The 18,789-nt window shown below is 45.6% G+C and overlaps 2 protein-coding genes across 3 annotated transcripts in view; one reads left to right on the top strand and one right to left on the bottom strand.

Moving 5' to 3' along the window:
* The window catches only part of LOC127043168 (troponin T, cardiac muscle-like), a 255,113-nt gene that overhangs the window by 160,468 nt on the left and 75,856 nt on the right, over positions 1-18,789 (top strand). The window lies entirely within an intron of this gene.
* Positions 1-18,789, bottom strand: part of AHCYL2 (adenosylhomocysteinase like 2) — an 84,228-nt gene that overhangs the window by 35,226 nt on the left and 30,213 nt on the right. For both annotated transcript variants that reach the window (XM_050936921.1, XM_050936922.1), the window contains exons 3-6: positions 9,646-9,789; positions 7,875-7,975; positions 6,225-6,327; positions 5,006-5,100 (exon numbers count right to left, since the gene is read on the bottom strand). In XM_050936921.1, the coding sequence (XP_050792878.1) occupies positions 5,006-5,100; positions 6,225-6,327; positions 7,875-7,975; positions 9,646-9,789 (443 nt within the window). The remainder of the gene's footprint in view (positions 1-5,005; positions 5,101-6,224; positions 6,328-7,874; positions 7,976-9,645; positions 9,790-18,789) is intronic.

Below are 18,789 nucleotides of genomic sequence, written 5' to 3'. Positions count from 1 at the left end.
AGCAGAATGGACACCAAGTGCTCTAAGAGCAAGATCCACCACATGCTGATTTTCCTTTAGTTTCCTCACACATCATCCTTATTTTGTTTCATTAGAATCCTTCCTAGCTATCATTTTAGCAAACCAATCTTCACCTGCATGACCACACCAGGGGTGTTTTCCATGCAAATCAACCTTTTTGAACATTAGCCCCAGCTTGCCTTTTTGCTGCTACTTGCAGTCAAAGCCAGACTTTTTGTTAGACCAGACTGTTAGTGCAGCTGCACTTTATCAACCTCCTCCTGATTTTAGTGTGCTCAGCTTGTCTCAGAGAACTCTGAGGGGCCAAAACACAGTAACAGAAACATCTCTGCATCTTCACTCTGCACTCTCTTCAAAAGGGACATTTATATCCTCTGGCACAGACAATTGCTGCGTCCACTATCCCAGCAGAGATCTAATCCATCGCCTACGTAGAAATACCTTCTCCTTTGATTTGCATTTTATGCCTCCAGCAATGCAAACCTGGAATCCTGTTAGTCTCTCATTGCAGCTGCTTGTCAGACTAGAAGGTTCTTTTTAAAATAGTAATTCCCAAATCTCCCCCAGATCAATTTGCTGTACCCTTCCTATTTAGCAGCTATTTCCCCTTCATACGTCTGTTCTCAGATGACATATTTCACTTTGCTTCATGCACAGAACAGAGTTGGTACACTCTTGACTGGAGATTGTGAACAGCAGTGTCCATGGGTCTATGCTGACACAGGGCAGCATCTCATGCTCCCGTTTGAGGACATATAAGGAGGGGCAGACTAGCTGCCACTCCAATTCCTTTGCAACCATGAAGCTGAAGACTGCTGCAGCAGGGAAGGAGGATGGGACGTGGAGTGCCCGAAGGGACAAAACATCTCGAAGAACTCACTGTACAGGTAAGTAACCTCTCCTCCTGCTCCACTGTAGGAGACTCCCAAGCAGTATCTGAATGTGGAGGCGGGTGCTGAAGAGATAAATCCAAGACAGTTTGGAGGATGACTTCAGCAAAGGTATTGTCAGCCCTGGAAGCAGGTAAGATTATGTAATGCCTGGCATAAGGGTGAATGAAAGGCCATGTTGCAGTCCCAATATGGGATGCGAGGTCTCCCGAGAGTCAGCACTATAAGGTGACCTACCCCTCTTTCTAGAGTTTGGTAGATGAGAGGTGTTAGGATATAGATATTCAGACCTGTCTGCAAAAGCTTATACTTTAAGAATTTAGGTGTATTCTTATCACTTAGCTAGTTATAGAGATATAAAAGAAAGAATCAAAATCACTGTCTGTGTAATGGCCTTCTCTTACTGTGACAGGCTAAGGCCTTCAACTAAGATGTAGTTAGGCAGCTATAAGCTGGAAGTGTATGGTCATATCCTCACATTCCAAACTAGTCATATTGAAATAAGGTGCTATTGGGCTATTAGGAATACAATCCTGTCCTGATATTCCTATCACCTCCAGAGGAAGGGTAGAGCCTAGAAGATGTAAAAGGAAACTTAGTTTGATAGCATCCTGTCCGGCAAGAACTCACTTATCAATAGACATAGCTGGAAAACCCTTATGTCTGTATAGTTGTAGTTGTGAAATCCTCATTTCTGTATTCTTTTGTATGTTTATTTGCATAGTCTCTGTCTGGTTCTGTGATTGTTTCTGTCTGCTGTATAATTAATTTTGTTGGGTGTAAACCGATGAAGGTGGTAGGATATAATTGGTTAAATAACCATGTTACAATATGTTAGGATTGGTTAGTTAAATTTCAGTAAAATGATTGGTTAAGGTCTAGCTAAGCATAACTCAGGTTTTACTATATAGTCTGCAGTCAAACAGGAAAAGAGGTGGGAGGAGAGAATGGGAACAGGGACCAGGGATGGGGGAATTAAAATCATGTCCTGCTAAAGGGGGATTGGGAACAGGGGATGGGAACAGGGACACAGGCAAGGCTCTGTGGTGTCAGAGCTGGAAAGGGGGACACTGAGGAAGGAAACTGGAATTATGCTTGCCGGAAGTTCACCCCAATAAACATCAAATTGTTTGCGCCTTTGGACTTTGGGTATGGTTGTTCTCTGTTCATGCGAGAAGGACCAGGGAAGTGAGAGGGTGAAGGAATAAGCCCCCTAACAAGAGGGTATCATAAACCTAGTCCCAGATTTGGACCTTAGCGTCCAAAATATGGGGGTTAGCATGAAAACCTCCAAGCTTAGTTACCAGCTTGGACCTGGTAAAGCTGCCACCACCCAAAAAATTAGAGTGTTTTGGGGCACTCTGGTCCCCCCAAAAACCTTCCCTGGGGACCCCAAGACCCAAATCCCTTGAGTCTCACAACAAAGGGAAATAAACCTTTTCCCTTCCCCCCTCCAGGTGTTCCTGGAGAGAGACACAGAAGCAAGCTCCGTGAATCTAAACAGAGGGATTCCACCCTCCCCGTTCCCATTCGTGGAAAACAGAATTACTTCCCTCTTCACCCAGAGGGAATGCAAAGTCAGGCTAGTATATCTAACACACACAGATTTCCCCCTCACTTCTTCCTCCCACCAATTTCCTGGTGAGCTGCAGACTCAATTCCCTGGAGTTCCCCACTAAAGAAAAACTCCAACAGGTCTTAAAAGAAAGCTTTATATAAAAAGAAAGAAAAAATACATAAAAATGGTCTCTCTGTATTAAGGTGACAAATACAGGGTCAATTGCTTAAAAGAAATATGAATAAACAGCCTTATTCAAAAAGAATACAATTCAAAGCACTCCAGCAACTATAGACATGTAAATACAAAAAAACAAACCTATCTTTGTACTCACAACTTGGAAACAGAAGATTAGAAAGCAGGAAACAGAAATCCCCTCATAGCAGAGAGAGAGTCAGACAGAACACCCAGAACAAAGGACTCCCACACAAAGTTCCCTCCACCCAGATTTGAAAAAGTCTTGTTTCCTGATTGGTCCTCTGGTCAGGTGGTTCAGATTACTTCTTTCCAGGTGAAAGAGAAGTTAACCCTTAGCTATCTGTTTATGACAGAGGGACTTCGTCGTTTTAGAGGACTTTATCTCTGGAACTACCTAGAAGGCTCTGGAAGCCACCGGAGCAGCCTGAGAGACTGAGGTTGATGTACGGTGGGGGAGGAGGAAGCAGACCCCATTGGAGATAGGCAGTGTTCTACTAAGAGGAGCTTCAACCTAGCCTCTCTATCTTTATGAGACCTGCCTTTGAACCCAGGCAGATTTACGCTTTGACAGGATGTGTCTCGGAGACAACTAGAATGCCTGTCACTATGTGGAAATGGCAGGTCTGGCAGGACTTGAACTGTGGGGTTTTAGGCATAACACAGGGAAATGGCAAAAGCACTAATGCAAGAAGTTTGTAGGAGGGGACCCCCATCCCTTCATGAACAAGCTGTGTTAAAACTAAGAAAAAATTAACTTGAAAATAATAACTAACTAAATAAAATAAAACATAAATGATAAAGGGTAAGGAAAGCAGGAAGTTGTAAACAGAGGACACCACAACAGTGCTATCTCAAGCTGCAGGCGGTCGAGAAGGAACTGGAGTGGTGGGAACTGGGTCTGCACCTCCTTCTATGCTTTCACATGGGAGCACAAAGCTCTACTTTGCGCAAGTGCGGTAACTGCTATTTACAATTTCCAGTCACGAGTGCATGAGCTCATGCATATCCTATGGTGGAGTACCCACAGGGGATATATACTCTGTCATGTGGACCACCTCAAAGAGCTCTGCAGATCCACAATACCATTCTCACAAAAAGGAATTCTGAGACACCATCAGCCATCCTAACATATTTCACAGAACCAAGAAGCCAAGTCAAACTATCATAAGACAAATGTGCCAGGTGACGGAAGGGTTTCAATTTCTCTGACACCACCACCTCAGTGATTGCCGTCACTACTGATGGGAGCTTATTCCCCAACATAAGCCGTTTATCATTTCTTTAATTGAATTTTCCATATGCAGATTTATGGATGAGGGGATGGATTATCTGACTATTCCCCAATCCTTCTAAAGCGGATGGATGAAATAAAGTGAACAGAGGTGTGCTTAACAAAAGAAAACACAAGTACATCCCAAATAATTCAATATGAGCAAACTTAAGCAATACAAATACATCACAATATCCACCATCCGTTAGACTGCGAGCTCCAGAGCCAAGGACCAGTCTCAAGTGTTGTAGGAATAAAACATTTGAGAACTGAAAACTATTCCATTTGCCAAGTTCAGGGTTCTGTGATTGCCCTATGAGCAAAGATGTCACAAGCCATTAAAGCAAGAAGCTACACTTTTTACTGTTTTGCAATCTGATACAACGAGCCCAGGCTAGTTGTCAAAGTCTCTGGAGTCCTAACCCTCACTCTGAACTTGAGGCCTTGTCTAAATGGGAAAGTTGTCCTGGTATAACCTCAGGTGTGAATTTAAGATGATTTTGTTAAACTGGTGCAAACTGCTGCGCGGACGCTTATTCTGCTTTGAGCGGTTTTTGCAGTTTAGCTTAAGTCGTCTGGGAACAGGCTTAAAATTTATTCTGAAATAAACTGCTCAAAGTGAAGTAAGAGCATTTTTACAGGGCTTTGCACCAGTTTAACCACATTGGTTTAAAATTGACTTAAGTAAAACTGGTGCAACCTTCCTGTATAGACAAGAACTGGACTGGCTCCATGTAAGGGCTCTCGCAAGTGAGTCAACCACCTCCTCCAATTCCCTACTTGTAAGACAGTGATGAGTTCATTCCTTATGTTGCGAGGATCAGTTCATAATTGTAATGCATTTTGAAGATAAGTGCTACGTAGGTGGCAAGCAGTATGATTAGCTGTTGATGAAGAAACACCGAACTCTATATTCAAGGTTTAATAGGGAAAAACATTTTATAATTCCAAATCTTTTGTGGCCCCTACTCCACCCTTCATCTCTCTAGGCTATAGTTCAGACATCAGCCTTTAGAACTGCTACTACACGTGCCAGATGTTTGAGATCCTACCATGTTTTAGACCCACCATATTAGGCTGCCATCCCTCAACGTTGACACAGCGATCGATACACCACCAGAAGTCATCTTCAGATTCTCCCTTCCAGGCAAAGACAGGGAACCCTGACAGAGACAGGAAGAAAGTTCAGTACTAATGCAATCTAAGAAAGTGTCGCCTAAGTGTTCTCCTAGCCTGGCAAAGGTGGAATGGTCAAGGTGACGCGCTGCTTCCTGTCACCGTGAGAGTGCCCATATTGGCAGAATCTGGCTGGATGCAGTGCTCGCTCTAGTGGACGTCTGGTTCTTGCCTCTTTTAGTTGCGGAGGTGCTGACATGGTACCATTGGCAGCAGGTAGGAGTGAGCCTTATTTGAGAGTGACTGTCTTGAAAGGGCTTTTAAAAAAGTCATAAAGCTGAGTTGGGATTCCCCCTCCCCCTGCAAGACCTTTTCATTGTTCTATCCAGTCTTCAAATATACTATCTTGAGGGGGAGGATCCAATTCTTAATTCCTAGCTATAGTACAGAAAGCCATTTGCAGGGACAGTAATATTTACAGCATATGCAATAGTTATTTACATATCAAAAGGCTGCCCAGGCAGCATTCTTGTAGAGACTACAGGGAGGGGCTAGCAACAGATGATATCAACTGTTAAGTACATTTACACTCCAGAGAAGCAAAATTTCTGGCTGTGATTTTCAAAGCAGAGCAGGGGATTGAAATGCATTAAAATTACTAGAAGATGTGTAGTTCAATCGCCTGCACTGCTTTGAAAATCTTAACCTCTAATGCTAAACAAGCCACATTTCTTGTCAAGGCTGCTTAGGCCAAAGTTTGATTTCCAGTTTCATTCCTTAAGTCTCAAATCCACAGAATTTTCTCTCCTTCTGAGAAGAGATATATTTGATTAAATCAATATGAATGGCTAATACTCACCAGCAACCCTGCAAGAACAAAGCAGGGTGAGCAGTCCAGCTTTCTAAGTAACTCTAAACAATAAATGAACATACGCAACCTGGCCTCATAATTTACCAGCCTACACACGTATGTGAACATACAAGGTGGAAGGGAGATGAATAAAGAAACACTGTAAAGATATCAAGCTTCTAAAGGTGTATTTTACATTGAAGGGAAAACTATTTGAAAAAGAACATAATACACTTGAGCAGTGTCCTCTTTTAAAGTATCGATATTTAAAGGCTGACAGGAATCTCTCTAAAGCATGCGGAAGAAGGCAAAATTCCTTACCACTTTCAGCCAGCGCAGCAGCCACTTCATTCAGAGTAGAATAGATGTTGCAGGCAGCCCATCGGCATTGAGCACCCAAGGCACCAAGAGTCTCCATTAGTACCTGGATCAAAGAAAATAAGAACGGCCATATTGGGCCAGACCAATAGTCCATCTAGCCCAGTATCCCGTTTTCTGACAGCGGCCAAAGCCAGATGCTTCAAAGGAAATGAACAGAACTGGGCAATTACCATGTGATCCATCCCGTCATCCAGTCCCAGCCTCAGAAGGTAATGAGTGATGTTGTTTTCACGCGAGTTGCACTGAATTAGAAGGCCTTTGTGCAAGTATACTTTTACATGAAGCCAAATATCAAGCACTGTAATTAGTGTGAAACAAATTTCAATAGTCTCACTCTAGTTTCTTTAAACACTGAGAGTTTGTCTACACGGTGCTTTAGTCCACATCAGAGGAGCGTAAATTCCAATGCTCACTATTGTGTTGTGCTAACTGGCTCACTTAGACCCTTGCTGGCACACACAAAGAGTTCCCCTGTGTGCACTACCGAACTTTAGTGCATGTCAGCAGTGGCCAGCTGGGCCAGTTAGTTCACAACATGCCAGTGCACCCTGGAATTTAGTGCAGACTAATGCAGCTCTGTGTAGACAAGCCCTGACAGAGCAGTCAGTGCAGTATGAAACAGAGACAGACAGACAGTGCATCAGAGAGCCCATCATTTAAAACGAATGAATACAAAAATAACATAGTAATTCCAATGTGCCTAGTCCATTTCACCCAGAGATAGCAAAGCCCCAAATCCCAACCCCCTGCTCTAGTCATTAGAGCTCATTCCCTACCAGTGAGTCCTGAATCACACAGTACCTTCACCTGCCATAGTCACTAGATCCCACTTGTTTTATTCTAAGAATTTTTTTTCCTTAATCATCATTACTCACAGCTATGGCTCATAGTCACACACATGTACTGCTCACATCTTAAAAGACGAGATACGGATAGACATACATCCTTATTAAACAGACCTTTACAGAAGTTGGCAATTCTCCTTCTCAAAAAGCGATTTTGGTGAAATGTACTGGACTGACATCTCTGGAGACTAAAGTCTTCTTTGTCCCCAAGAGCAGCCGCAGTGCAGACAAAGAGAGTGCAAGATTCCCTGACAGTGCCCCGCCCACGTGCTCCTGCCCCAGAAGGACTGAGAACAGGTTTCAGGTATCCATTCTTTGGCCTCCCTGCTGGGACTATCAACAAGGGTATGAATTAGTGCCAACTGTGTTGGTGTTTTTGGGGCTGTGGACTGCCATTGTCTGGGAACTGGACTGAGACCCACTAACCCGTCTCACACCGGTCACTGAACAGCCAACCGCAGGTAGCATTACAGTCACTACCATCCTCGGCCAGACTCAGACAGGGGACCTATCAGCCACTGGTAGCACATCCCCTCAGCTATCCCCCAACTCACCCAATCTCTGGGAAATCTGTTTTTCTCCAAACATGGCATTATGTAACGATAACTATTTCAGGGAGACTATTTCCTAGGAGTAAGTCCTTTGTATACCAATGGAGACACCCTACAGTGGGATTTAAAGAGGCTTCTTGCTGAAATGCCCACTGCAAAGGGAAAAGAACTGAATAAATAAAACAAGGCCTTACAGCAGTCTGTGCGGTTATGTGTGTGCAGCCCACAATCTTGGCCCCAGCCAATGGCTTCTCTCCCTGAGCTCGCTTCCTTAAAGCCATAAGTGCAGGCATCTCTGGAAGGAAAGAAAAATCCATTATTAAAAAGCAAAGAAGAGTCAGCACAAGGAAGCAGACAGCCAGCACCGCTGCCCTCCCTTGCCTCAGCATTTAAGATCTACTGTAATAAATCTGTGCAGTACGGACAACCCCAAACCCGCAAAAGCCAGGAGTCAGGCCCCCATAATCATGACATTGGCTTAAAAATATTAAGATTTCTTTTTAATTAATACATTTTACATTCTTTTTACTTGTCTTCTGGTGTTTAAGTCTTTAGAGTGCAGCCTAGTCATGTTTTCAAGCTTTTCTCTGCAACCAGAACAGCTAGAAACTTACTGCACCCTCCCCAATGGAAGCTGAAATGTTCACATAATCACTTGTCTAAATGAGTTGAGGCTTGAAGAAAATCAAATATCACAGGACTCATGGTAAAATCCAATAGCTGGCACTACTGCTATGGCTGGGTAAGAATTTCAGGGTTGTTCTTATACCTTCAGCACCCGTCTAGAGAGCTGGGACTTAGATAAGCCTACTCTATTTGTGACTTCTCTCATCCTTGCAAAAAATATAATAATTGAATTTGATCCTTTTTTACAATCTGTCTGAACTAATTAGGAGTTTTACAACTTTGCCTATTTGTGAATTGTTTGATAACCATCTTCTTCTGTAAGTAATAATGGATCTTTGAATATTCAATATTTTCTCTAGTGTGAGTCACTTAGATCACATGATATGTTTTTTTCTGTTCTCCGATAGGCTAACCTAACTTTTATTAGCAGGAACAGTGCCAGAAGAAATCAGTGGGACACTGAACCTCCCAAGAAAAGGATGGGGAGCACTTTAAGGAGATGCACAGAGAGGAGATAAGGTAGCCTAAGAAATTTTAGGACACAAATATTTCCCTATTTTGTGTTAGCCACTGATGCCTCTTGCCGTTAACACCTGGTAGGAGGTGTATCACGTAGCTCTGTTGTAACAGGGCAAAGAGAAGTTTCAGGTCATCTACTTGAACCCTTAAGTATAAAAGGTTATGAGCAGAACTGGTCAAAAAATGGACTTATACCCTGCTCCATGGAAAATTACAACAAATATGAAAGAATAGTTTGTCAAAGTTTTCCCACGGAAAAATTAGACTTTTAGGGGAAAAAATATTTTGTCCAAAAACTGAAATATTTTAATTCAGAAACACTTCTGTGGTGTCCCATGCTCTTATTCTCTGGGTTTCCTGGCCAGACTCCATTTCCCCATCATGCACCATGGTCTCTCTTTATGGTGAGGAAAGGCAGTTGCATCCAGGGTGTATTGTGGGAGGTAGGTATAGTCTGGCTGGGGAAATTGGCCCATACTGGAGGATAAAGACATGAAGAAACACAACTACAACTCCCATGAGGGACCAAGATAGAATATCCACATTGAAATATTTCTGGGTTTGGCAGAAATATTTTGGGTTTAAAGCTTTTTTTTTTTTTTTTTGACGAAAGATCAAAATGTTTTGCAGAAAACGGGCACTTCTCTGGGAAAGGTTCCTTAGTCAAAAACCCAATTTGCTGCTGAAAAACATTTTTAACAAGCCCTTGTTATAAGCTCTGCAGGATGGGTAGGTATGAGGTACTCAAAATTTAAAGCTGTTCAGGTGAGAAGTCCAGATCATAACAGCATCAAACTTGAGGAGCCTGTCCCCTTTTACCTTGTTCAGCAATTTCAATCTCTCGGCGCCCAAACTCTGCCTGCTTTATGTTTTTCACACAGAAATCGCTGCTGCCTTTGGAGTTCTTCTGCTGCTTGTCCCGCGGGGAGGTCTCATCATCAGAGCTGTCGGTGTATGAGGCAGCTGGAGAATGAGAGAATGGGGACACATCAGGCAGAATAAAATAAAATTTGTGGTGTGGAAGAAGTCAGACAATCTGCAATGGAAAGGGGGCCACAGGTTTGAGTTACAGCAAATGTCCAAATATCTGAGGGTAAAAATACTTCGCAATTATGCATCGCTCACAGACATGCCCTAGAATTTGTGTTCTTTCCAGTTTTGAGATGATCAGCTCAACAGCTCAGATGCGTTTCTCCTGGGCAACAAGAGCATCTTCAGGTGCCTCTCCATATCTTTCTTCAACTGAGACCTTTTGCTTCTACTGTTCACAACCTCAGGATCAATCTTCACCCTGAACTGCCCCCCTCCACATTTCCTATCACTATTTCAGCAACATCTTTCCCTTGACTGTGCCAGTCTCCATTCATGCCTTCATCAACTCTCACCTTGTCTATTACAACTCTTATGTCTATGGCCTCTCCAAGTCCCCTCTCTACATTCTCCACCCACTTAGTCACTGGCCCCTCAGACTGCCTACAAGCCTGCCTATTATGTAGAGACTTGTGCACTAGAAACTGGACAGAGACCCGATCTTATTTCACGTTAGTTACCAAATAGTAGTTTGATAGTAAACATGCCTAGTCATGACTCATTTAAGGTGCTTACGGACAGTCCCCGGACTCACTTAGTTTCTAAGACCTAGTCTACACTATGAAGTTAGGTTGATACAAGTTTCCTTGTGTTGATCTATTTATGCCTGTGTCTACACTCAAATTCATCTCTCTCCAACATAAGCACCCTATTACGATGACACAGTAAAACCACCTCCCCAAACGCCACTGAGCCATAGTCAACCTACTGAGGTTGACAGAGTGAGAGTGCAAACAGTGTGTGACCCGTATCAACCCTAACAGTTCTCCATGCCGCATTCCCTGCAACAGTGATTGTTTTTGTCTCGATTGTGAACTGCACTGCCAAAGTCATGCAGACCAGAAGCAAATCCCCGTCCCCCAAAAACCAGCCTGCACATTTTTGAAATGCCTTTTCCTGATTCCCCACTATGACAAGCACACCTAACAGTTCTCTCGTTGTGTGCAACGGCCCAACTGACCAAGACGGCTCCACACATTAGATGCACATCTGCCTGGATAGACTGGATCTCCTGGGCCTGTGGGAAGAAGAGGCTCTGCAAGCACAGATACGGACTAGCCACAGAAACACAGATATTTACAAAAAGATTGCACTGGGGATGCAGGCAAAGGGTACAATAGGGATCAGCAGCAATGACATGTGAAAGCAGAGGAACTGTGCCAGCATACCACAAGGCCAGGGAGACCAACAATCATTCTGGTGTTGAGCAGAAGACCTGCCACTTTTACAACAAGCTGCATGCCATATTTGGTGAAGACCCCATCAACATCCCATAAAGCACTGAGGATACCTTGGAAGAGCCCAAGTCAGAGACTCCTGCTGTGAACAGTGAGGAGGAGGAAGAGGGAAGAGATGCAGGGAGGAAGGGGAGGTTCCAGCCATGGCATGAGCCTGAATTCATTCGAGAACTCCCCACAGGCTAGCCAGTCCAGCCTGCCGAGCCTGGACAAACCCAATGAAGGGGAAGGGACCTCTGTGTGCATGCATTTTTCCTTACAATGCTTAAATTTAAAGATGACATCTGGTCCATAACCCAGTTAACATGACAACGATATCAACTTGTCATTGTTTTACTCGCACCAAAAGAAATAGCAGACCAACCAATGGAGAGGCAGAGTTGGTATCTGCTGTTCAGTCCTCTGCAGGGTTAGGCGTGGGGAGAGGGAGGAGGGCCATGTGGAGTGCTTTGTTATCTACAGAGGAACGTCCCTCGTATCCTGAGAGACCTTGGTGAAAACGTTCATAGAGGTACTCTGCAATCTTTCCCCAAAGGTTTCTTGGGATGGCTGCCTTATTTCTTCCTCTGTGGTAGGACGCTTTCCCATGCCACTCCGCAATGAGTTTGGCTGGCACCACTGCAATCAATAAACTAGTGCCATATAAGTGGAGGGTGGAGGGGGGGCTTCAGGATGCCAGTAAAAGGTGAGCTTTCTGTGCCTTTGTTACTCTCGAGAGTGAGATATCAGCTAAAATCACCACTGCTTGTGGAAAATAGTGCCAATATTCAGTTCCCCTGCCCTAGACTCATACCCATGGAATAGGGACCAATGTTGTATTGTTTCATGCAACTGGACTTCCTTTCTCCCACCTTGCCCTGAGTGGGACAGAGTGGTGCTGTGCAGAGTCACTCCAAAACTGAAGTGTCAATAAGCATATCTTATTAAACACTTTTATTAGAATAATGGAAGGGAGTTTTGAAACTTAATCCTTTCCTTTCCATTGTGACTGGAAATCCAATGACACACCTGCCTGTTTTTATCAGCAGCTGCTGACACTGCAACCTTGAGGGGTACCCCCCTCCACAGCCATTGCATGCCTGATCCTGATGAGGAGGAGAAAGGAAAGGATAGGAAGGACATGTTCAGTGAGATCCTACAAGCCAGTGCTGCATCAGATCGTGATCAAAGGGTCTGAAAGGCCAACATGGCAGAGAGCATGGAGAAGGACTGAGCTGACAGGAGAAAGGCCCAGGAATCCCAGCAGGAAAAGGAGATGGAGATGCACCAGGACACAATGGGGCTTCTCAGGTAGCAAACTGAAATGGTGCAGACTCTGGCTGACCTACAGAAATCCCACCCTTTGCAATCCTTAGAGAACTCCATGGAAAGCAGCTCACTACATCTCCCAGCATGCCATGTGGCATCATGGGCTATGTCCTTATCCCTACCATTCCCACTGGGAGACAGCAAGGAAAACCACAGCTTCACATACATCACCCTTGGTTCTCACAGATCTGTGTATGCGCAAGTCATAATGGGCTACATTTGTGCGTTGAAACGGATAGATTCATTTCTGTTAAAAGTTTGGGTTGAATGGCTTGGTGGTTCTGCACATTGGTTTTACTGCACTCTTTTTGCTACTTCAATTAATATGTTTTTAAAATAAAATCATCTTTATTAGTGTAGAATGTAGAGCAGTACTCGAAGCACCAGTACTTGTAAACGTGTGTCACCACAGAACTAGGTTCAAGAAAACACCGGCTCATGTTTATAGAAGTACAGCAAGCACTGCATGATAGGTTCAGTAAAACACACAATCATAGTTATTAATGTACAGGAAGGACTACACAATTCCTAAGAGCAGCCAAACCTTCAGGCCCAGAAAACACTCCAGCACAGAACACTGCTGTGGCTGACCATTAAAGCGCTCTTTCAAAGCTTCCCTCAACTGCAGAGCTCCATGCTGAGCTCTTGCAATGGCCCTGTTAAACTCACTAGACAGCTGTTCCACCTCCACCCCGGCTAAAACCTCTCCAGTGCATCATCAAAGATCTACAACCTATCCTGAAAGATGATCCCTCACTCTCACAGATCTTGGGAGACAGACCTGGCCTCGCTTACAGACAACCCCCCAACCTGAAGCAAATACTCACCAGCAACCACATACCACTGAACAAAAACACTGACCCAGGAACCTAGCCTTGCAGCAAAGCCCGATGCCAACTCTGTCCGCATATCTATTCAAGTGACATCATCATAGGACCTAATCACATCAGCCACGCCATCAGGGGCTCATTCACCTGCACATCTACCAATGTGACATATGCCATCATGTACCAGCAATGCCCCTCTGCCATGTACATTGGCCAAACCGGACAGTCTCTATGCCAGGAGCAGGCAACCTATGGCACGGGTGCCAAAGGCGGCATGCGAGCTGATTTTCAGCGGCACTCTCACTGTCCAGGTCCTGGCCAACAGTCTGGGGGGCTCTGCATTTTAATTTAATTTTAAATGAAGCTTCTTAAACATTTTAAAAGCCTTATTTACTTAACATACAACAATAGTTTAGTTATATATTATAGACTTATAGAAAGAGACCTTCTAAAAAAGTTAAAATGTATTACTGGCACATGAAACCTTAAATTAGAGTGAATAAATGAAGACTCGGCACACCACTTCTGAAAGGTTGCCGACCCTGGCTCTATGCAAAAGGATAAATGGACACAAATCTGACATCAAGAATCATAACATTCAAACACCAGTAGGAGAACACTTTAACCTGTCTGGTCACTCAGTAACAGACCTGAGGGTGGCAATTTTGCAACAGAAAAGCTTCAAAAACAGACTCCAATGAGAAACAGCTGAACTTGAATTCACATGCAAATTAGATACAATCAGCTTAGGCTTAGAGACTGGGAATGGCTGAGCCATTACAAATATTGAATCTATCTCCCCATGTAAGTATTCTCACACTTATTATCAAACTGTCTGTATTGGGCTATCTTGATTATCACTTCAAAAGTTTTTTCTCTTACTTAATTGGCCTCTCAGAGCTGGTAAGACAACTCCCATCTTTTCATGCTCTCTGTATGTGTATATATATCTCCTCACTATGTTTCATTCTATGCATCCGATGAAGTGAGCTGTAGCCCACAAAAGCTTATGCTCAAATAAATCTGTTAGTTTCTAATAGGCCACAAGGACTCCTGTTCTTTTTGTGGAAACAGACTAACACGGCTGCTACTCTGAAACTTCTTGTTGTGGTACTTCATGGAGGTCTGCAAATACAGGAGAATTGTATGTCCTGTATTGGCAATGTTCATTAGAGGAGTGCAGGGCTCTGCAGGCCTCACGCTTCTATCAGAGGATGACTGACACGAAAAGTATCGTGCAAGTTTGTGGGATTTTAAATAAAAGGCATGAAAATTATGGAATATGGACGGCATTACAGGATGGAGAAAGTTGCATGCTGGAAACTTGACCCTTAGCTTTCAGACATTCCTGTGCGACTAATTTCTATCTCCCATATTGCGAAAATTTCCCAAAAGGCATTCCACCAGATGGTGGGGCATGGCACACTGAGATACCTACCCAAGGTGCACCACACTTTGTATTGACACAAGCACTCCTGGTGAGTACATAAGCAGCCAAGTACACATACGCATGAGCAATATATTATCTTCATTGGTTGTACACTGATGTTATCTGCTTCAACCAAAGTTTGTGGTGTAGACATGGGAATATGTTACTTGGAGATAAATCCTCGTTAAGGAGATTCAAGATTGGAACAATGGGCAGGAAGGTGGTTGGATGTACAAGGGTTTTAAAGTGCAATTATGGTCAAAAGAACAGGCATTTAAAAATGGCACACTCTCACTCAGCATCTCCACTCCCAGTGTATCAGCCTCAGCTGCTCACTTTACGGATATGAACAAGTGTTTGCTTCCTTTAGCTCTGTGCAGCCCTTACAGCTATTGGAGAGCAAGCTTGATCTGTTTTGCCTCGAATAAGCCAGTCGTCGAGGTACGGGAAGACATGTATTCGACAACGGCGGGAAGCGGTGACAACTGCCATACACTTCATGAATACCCGAGGGGCCGAGGAGAGGCCAAAGGGAAGGACCGTAAACTGATAATGTTGATGATTCACCACAAAGCGTAGATACCGTCTGTGCGGGGGGTAAATTGCAATGTGGAAATATGCGTCCTTCATGTCGAGAGCGGCGTACCAATCTCCGGGATCCAGGGAAGGAATGATGGTTCCCAGGGATACCATGCGGAACATGAACTTTTTCATGAATTTGTTCAGTCCTCGCAGGTCTAGGATAGGCCGGAGGCCCCCTTTCGCCTTGGAGATTAGGAAATATCGGGAATAAAACCCCTTGCCCCTTAATTCCTCCGGTACCTCCTCTATAGCTCCGATTGAAAGGAGCCTCCGAACTTCCTGCAGGAGGAGTTGCTCGTGAGGGGTCCCTTCTTCTGCGAGAACAGGCCCTGGCCATCAAATGGTAAGTCTTGTATAGTGTGCTGAAGTTCAGGTGGCAGGCCTGACACTTGTAGCCATGATATACGTCGCATGGCAATTCCAGAGGCGACCGTCCTAGCTGTCGAATCCGCGGCATCCAGGGAGGCCTGCAGGGAGGTCCACACTACTTTCTTTCCTTCCTCCAGGAGTGCAGTAAATTCCTGGCGGGAGTCCTGCGGGACTAGCTCTGTAAAATTCCCTATCGCCTCCCAGGTGTTGTAGTTGTACCTACTCAGGAGGGCTTGTTGGTTCGCTACCCTGAGTTGGAGGCCTCCCACGGAATAGATTTTCCATCCCAACAAATCCATTCGCCTGGCCTCCCTTGATTTAGGTGCAGGGGCCTGTTGGCCGTGGCGCTCCCGTTCATTGACGGACTGTACAACCAATGAACAGGGAGGAAGGTGCACATATAGGTACTCATACCCTTTGGAGGGCACCATGTATTTCCGTTCGACCCCTCTGGCTGTGGGCGGGATGGATGCTGGGGATTGCCAGATGGTGTCAGCCCTGGCCTGGATTGAATGGATGAAGGGGAGGGCTACCCTAGTTGGTGCCTCCGAGGACAATATACTTATCACCGGGTCTTCCACCTCTGGAACTTCCGCTACTGGCAAGTTGATGTTCTGGGCGACACACCGCAGAAGGTCCTGGTGTGACCTGAGGTCGATTGGAGGCAGGCCCGATGATGACGTCCCTGTGACTGCCTCATCCAGAGAAGAGGCGGATGAAAGCCCTGGGACGAGTGGGTCCTGTACTGACTCCTGATCCTGGGGGACCTCCGGAGCCGGAAGATCGTGTGGGTCCGGTGCGTGGGCAGGAGCTTCCTCCGTACCAGCCGGGGGAGGTCTGCTAACAGTGGCCTCTGGCACGCGGTGTTCTGAGGGACCAGAGCGCGATGGCATAGCGGGTTCCCCTTGGGCTTGATGATAAGCCCAAGGTGTCCAAAAGGACCACTGATGAGGTGCCTGATCCGGGCCATGGGATCCTTGGGGGAACCTGCTGTGAGTATCCGAATCCCCATAGGAAGCACTGTCCGCATGGGATGAGACGGATGGATGACGAGAAGGCCACGGAGGAGCTGAGATGGTTTGCGGATGGTCTCTGTGTCCATTCGATCCGTCTCCACGCGGCACCGGAGAACGGTACCGGGAGTCGTACCAGTGCCGGGAGTGAGACCAGGACCTGCGACTGGCATGGTGCCGGGAGTGAGACCGGTGCCTTGAATCCTCGCGTCGAGATCGACTTTGAGATGTACGGTGCCGCGAGCGGTGCCGGGACCTGGAGCGGTGCTGAGAGTATCAGGTCAGCAACTGGGATTTCGAACGGTGCCGCAAGTACGACTGGTACCTAGATGGAGAGCGGTACCGGGACTGTGAGTGGCGTCAGGACCGGGATCGATGACGGGACCGAGAGCGCCTGCGGGACCTGGATCGTGACCGGCAACGTTCGGTGGTGCCAGGAGAGGATGGTCTCATCAGGGTGGGCTTGCCTAACGATTGAACAACCCGCACCGGCGGTGCCGGGGGTTGAGGCAGCTCAGGCTCCGTCAAGGCAATCAACTCCCGTGCCATGGAGAACGTCTCCGGCGTGGAGGGCACGATAAGCTCAACGACGGCATGTGCTGGGGAGCTGGTAGGCACCGGACTCGACGGCTCTAGCGAGACTGGAATCAACGGTGCAGAAGATGTCTGTGCCGCAGCAGTTGACGGTGCCGGGCGGTAAGAAGGAACTGAGGCGCTGATGGGCCGGCAGGGGTATATATCCGGCACCATAGCGGCGCCACTCCAGGGGGCGCCCTGCCGGCCCACCGAGTGTTGCTAGGGTAAAAAAATCTTCCGACGAACATGCACGCAGCGCGCGCACACCTAACTGGAATGGATATGAGCAAACACTCGAAGAAGAACTCTCTCTCCTCTTTTTATAGCTCAATGAATAAAGAAATAAGTGTTGTTATACAGAATGGCTCTCTTGTGTTTCTGGCACTCAGAGCCACTCTTTATGATGCACGAGGCAAGGATCACAGACTGGAATGTTGACAGTGTTGTTCAGTCTATACAGGGTTTATGTCTCAGGCATGAAGAGACCATGTCGTGCCCCAGGTTAATCCTGATGGATAAAGCACTGAGGGCTTCAAGGATGGATATGGAGTCAGAATTGGTATCTGGTCTTTCCCGTCATTCCTGAATGCAGGAGAAGGCAAAAATCCAATGCCAAGAAATGCTCAGTGTTGACAAGGTCTGGGCATTCAGGTGGGCTGAATGGTACCCCAGGTTCAGTTTTGAGCCACGGGTTTTTGGGGCCAAGAGACAGAAGAAGAAAGATGACACCCATCTTTCCCCTCAATCTCACTCTCAGAGGTCTAATGGAGATAGAAGACATAAAATCTCCGGTGCAAGAGATGTTGGAGCTCAGAAACATCTGGTGCCTAAGAGATTAAGTTCTCCAGTGCCGAGGAACAAATCTTTATCCCCAGTGACAGAATTCAAGACAGTGTGGAAATCATTATGGCTGGTGCCAATGACACACAAACCTTTGGGAAGGTAGCTAATATTTTGAGCCCTGTTCCTTGTTTGGCCTAAGAGATTTATTGAGGACAACCCAGCTATATCTCCCATCAAGGACAGATTTCTTTGATGACTCAGTAGGAGTCCCCCCTCCCCTTCATCCCAATTACTAAGGCAAAACAGGGGGTTCCACTAGTGTCGAAGACTAAGATCTCTGATCCCTCAAAGCGGACCTTGCTGTCATATGAGGTGAAGTTTGAAACCTGTGCTAAGAGCTCTGCTTCCCAAGCCTTACCCCAAATTCTTCTTGGTTCCAACCTTGATGATGGTTGCCTAAATAGCAGGCACGGTTCATCATAATAATCTGAGGCGACCCTTGATACCATTTTATCTTTATGGAACAAGTTCCCTTGCGGGATGTCAGGCTCCTTGAGACCCTCAACCCTAGGATCAACAGTCAAAGCAACATTCAGGAACTGGAAACCAAATAGAAGCCATCACCAACACATTCCACTCCAAAGACAAAGCAGCTGGAACCTAGAATGATGGAACCTACCCACATCATCTGCTCTATTCATAGCTAATACAGAGCTCTCTGCTGGTCAGAATGTCTCAGAGTGTATGTC

Source organism: Gopherus flavomarginatus, chromosome 1, assembly GCF_025201925.1.
Source record: "Gopherus flavomarginatus isolate rGopFla2 chromosome 1, rGopFla2.mat.asm, whole genome shotgun sequence".
NCBI lineage: Eukaryota > Metazoa > Chordata > Testudines > Testudinidae > Gopherus > Gopherus flavomarginatus.
This window is presented reverse-complemented; position numbering and strand designations above follow the sequence as displayed.